This window comes from Lathyrus oleraceus, chromosome 4 (genome assembly GCF_024323335.1).
Source record: "Lathyrus oleraceus cultivar Zhongwan6 chromosome 4, CAAS_Psat_ZW6_1.0, whole genome shotgun sequence".
Lineage (NCBI taxonomy): Eukaryota > Viridiplantae > Streptophyta > Magnoliopsida > Fabales > Fabaceae > Lathyrus > Lathyrus oleraceus.
This window is the reverse complement of record NC_066582.1, coordinates 246,396,092-246,399,222: the sequence shown is the minus strand read 5'-3', so window position 1 is coordinate 246,399,222 and position 3,131 is coordinate 246,396,092. Positions and strand designations below refer to the sequence as shown.

Genomic DNA, 3,131 nt, shown 5'->3' with positions numbered 1-3,131 from the left:
AAACAAAAACCAAAACACAGAAAAACTAAAAAAAAAACAAAGAAATAAAACAAGTAAATGGCTCCCTCCCCCACACTTAAAACATACATTGTCCTCAATGAAAGAGCATAAGTATAAAATAAGAGTGAGAGAAAGGAAAGAACACACCCGAGGAGTCAAGGCGGATAAATGATTGCATAAGCAGCCTTTCCTAAAGAGAGCTCTTTTACAGTCTCTTCTTCCAAAGTCGGGTTCTCATGGAGTAGCTTTGGGTAGTGTCCATTGACCTTGAAATTTTGATTTGTGCATTTGCCTTGTATTCCAGGATCAAAAAAGTATCTTCGATAAGTAAAAGTGTTGAATGGGCATGTGAAAGTGATCTCCTTTTTCACAACATCAAGAATTAAAGGATTACGGGGCTGCCTCACTATTTTTGTTTCATCTTTAAGTGAGATCCTATGCATACATATAGATGAGCTAATATCACGAGTGTCAGCCAAGGTCCATCCAATTCCCTTCTTATATTTCTACTTAAGTTGAAGCTTTGCTGAATCATATGAATCCTCGGGAAGTGGTTTAGGCTATAAAGAATGTGGTTGTTCAATGGATGGTATGTTTGGGGCAGTCAGAATGTCAAGAGCTTCAGCCACATAAACAACTTCGTTTATACTATCACCCTGCAAGGCAGCATCAATCTTAGCACAAACAACACAAAGGTTAGTGTCAGTACAATCATCACATGAATAAACATCATCAAACTCAGATAGAGATGGAAAATCATGTGAAAACAATTCATAAAAGGTGTCATCAACCAACTCAGAGATCAATTCAATATGAAAAATAGAATGCTCCTCCAAGGGATGTTTCATGGCATCGAAAATGTTAAATTTTGCGACAATGTCACCAAATTCCATGGACATGGTTCCATCGTCGACATCAATTTTTGTTTTCGCCGTTTTCATGACCGGTCTGCCTAAAATGATGGGCGATCTACTTGAATTTGTTTCTCCATACATGTCCAGAATGTAGAAATCTGCAGGAAAAATCAAGTCATTAACTTGAACAAGCACATCTTCCACTACTCCAATAGGGCGAGCATTACTTTTGTTCGCTAGTTGAATAATTAAACTTGTATGTTGTAAAGGACCAAGATCAAGGTTATTATAAACAGAAGTAGGCATAACATTAATGTCTGCTCCCAAATCAAGCATGCAATTGTCGAATTTACTATCCCCAATGGTACATGGAATATAAAAAGTTCATGAATCCTTGCACTTTTGGGGTATGGCTTGATTGAGGGATGAAACAATATCTTTTTCAGGTGAATGTTTAGAATGGATAAGGGCTGAAATGTTTCGTCCCAAATTTACTCTCTCATTGCCCTTCAACCTTTCCTTACTTGTGCACAAGTCTTTTAGAAATTTTGCATACTTTGGAACCTGCATAATAACATCAAGAAGCAGAATGTTTATCGCAACTTTTCTAAAAACATCCAAGATCTCCCTCTCTTTGTCTTCTTCCTTAATTCTTTTATTTTTCAGAACTCTATGTGGAAAAGGGACTAGTGGTACATATTCTTTTTCTTTATTCTTTTTAGTTTCTACCACAACAGAAGAAGGTGAAGAAAGTTTAGATGTTACCTCAAGATTTTTTTTATTTTTTTCGGGGGCTGGTTTTGTGACCTTTCCGGACCTCAAAGAAATTGCACTGACATTGGCATTAGGACCTTTTGGATTCACAACTGCTTGGGCAGGAAGTTGGTTTGATCCTTGGGATTGCATGGCATTCATTGAGGTGGCAAGCTGTCCAATCCGTGTCTGCAAGGTTTGAATACTAGATTTTGTTCTTTGTTGAAACTGAAGATTATTAACAGCTAGTTGTTTGACCAGGTCCTCTAATGAAGGTCCAAAGGGTGTAGAAATGATGGCTTGGGGGGTAGATGTTGGTTGGGTTGGCTGCCGGTTTCCATAACGAAGGTTGGGATGGTTCCTCCAATTGGGGTGGTATTTATTGCTGAACAGGCTAGGAATGTTGTTGTACCTATTCTGATTGTTGCCTTGATTGTAAAAGTTTGCTGCATAAGCTTGAGGCATCTCAATGATTGATTCATCATGAAAAATAGGACAAGTATCAGTTGGATGCTCAGGAGAAGTACAAATACCACACAGGTTTGCCGCTTGAGTCTTACCTACTGCCAACTGTTTCACTAAAGAGGTGAGCTCATCAATTCTGGTTTCTAAAGCTTTGTTGGAGGAAACCTGAATTTTGTTCACACCCTTTGCTTGGATAGAATTATTTCTGGTTGTAAATTGTTGGGAGTTGAGGGACATATTTTCGATTAAAGCTTTTACGGCAGCTGGAGTTTTATCGACGAGTGCTCCACCGCTAGCAGCATCAAGAATATTCTTATCTGTTGGTAACAAACCTTCATAAAAGTACTGAATGAGCAATTGTTCGGTGATCTGGTGTTGAGGACAACTAGATACTAATTTCTTGAATCTTTCCCAATACTCAGCAAGTGACTCATTATCCTGTCTAATACCACAAATCTCTTTTCTGATCGAGGTTGCTCTGGAGGCAGGGAAGTATCTCTCTAAGAACACTCTTTTTAGAGCATTCCAGCTTGTGATCGAATTTGGCTCAAGATAATATATCTAATCCTTTGCTACATCCTGCAATGAAAAAGGAAAATCTCGAAGTTTGATATGGTCTTAAGTTATTCCTTCAGGCCTCAACGGTGTAGAGCACACAACCTATAATTCTTGGAGATGTTTATGTGGATCCTCACCTGCAAGACCATTAAACTTTGGCAACAAGTGTATCAAACCAGATTTTACTTCAAAAGGAGTGTCAACTTCAGGATATTCAATATACAGGCCATTATAATTCACATCAGGGGCAGCTAACTGCCTTAAAGTTCTTTGGTCAGCCATATAAAAAACAATTTCAGAATCTGAATCAAACAAGTTATGAAAGTAATCAGAATCAGAATCAGACTCAATTGTGGGTGGTGAACTATTGTTAGCCTGGCCTGCTCTATGATGTGTGTGCAATATTCTCTCTACCTCAATATCGAAATCAAAAAGCTCAGAACAAGAAGACCTAGTAGCCAGAACAAAAACAAGCACAATGAAGGAAAACGATTAAAATAA

General features: G+C 38.2%; 1 protein-coding gene across 1 annotated transcript; it reads right to left on the bottom strand.

Moving 5' to 3' along the window:
• Positions 1 to 1,238: 1,238 nt before the first annotated feature.
• LOC127136899 (uncharacterized) lies at positions 1,239 to 2,860 on the bottom strand. The gene is made up of 2 exons (XM_051063408.1): positions 2,854 to 2,860; positions 1,239 to 2,389 (listed from the first exon to the last, which is right to left on the bottom strand). The coding sequence occupies exons 1-2, from the start codon at positions 2,858 to 2,860 to the stop codon at positions 1,239 to 1,241; spliced, it is 1,158 nt and encodes a 385-aa protein (XP_050919365.1).
• Between the last annotated feature and the right edge of the window lie 271 nt (positions 2,861 to 3,131).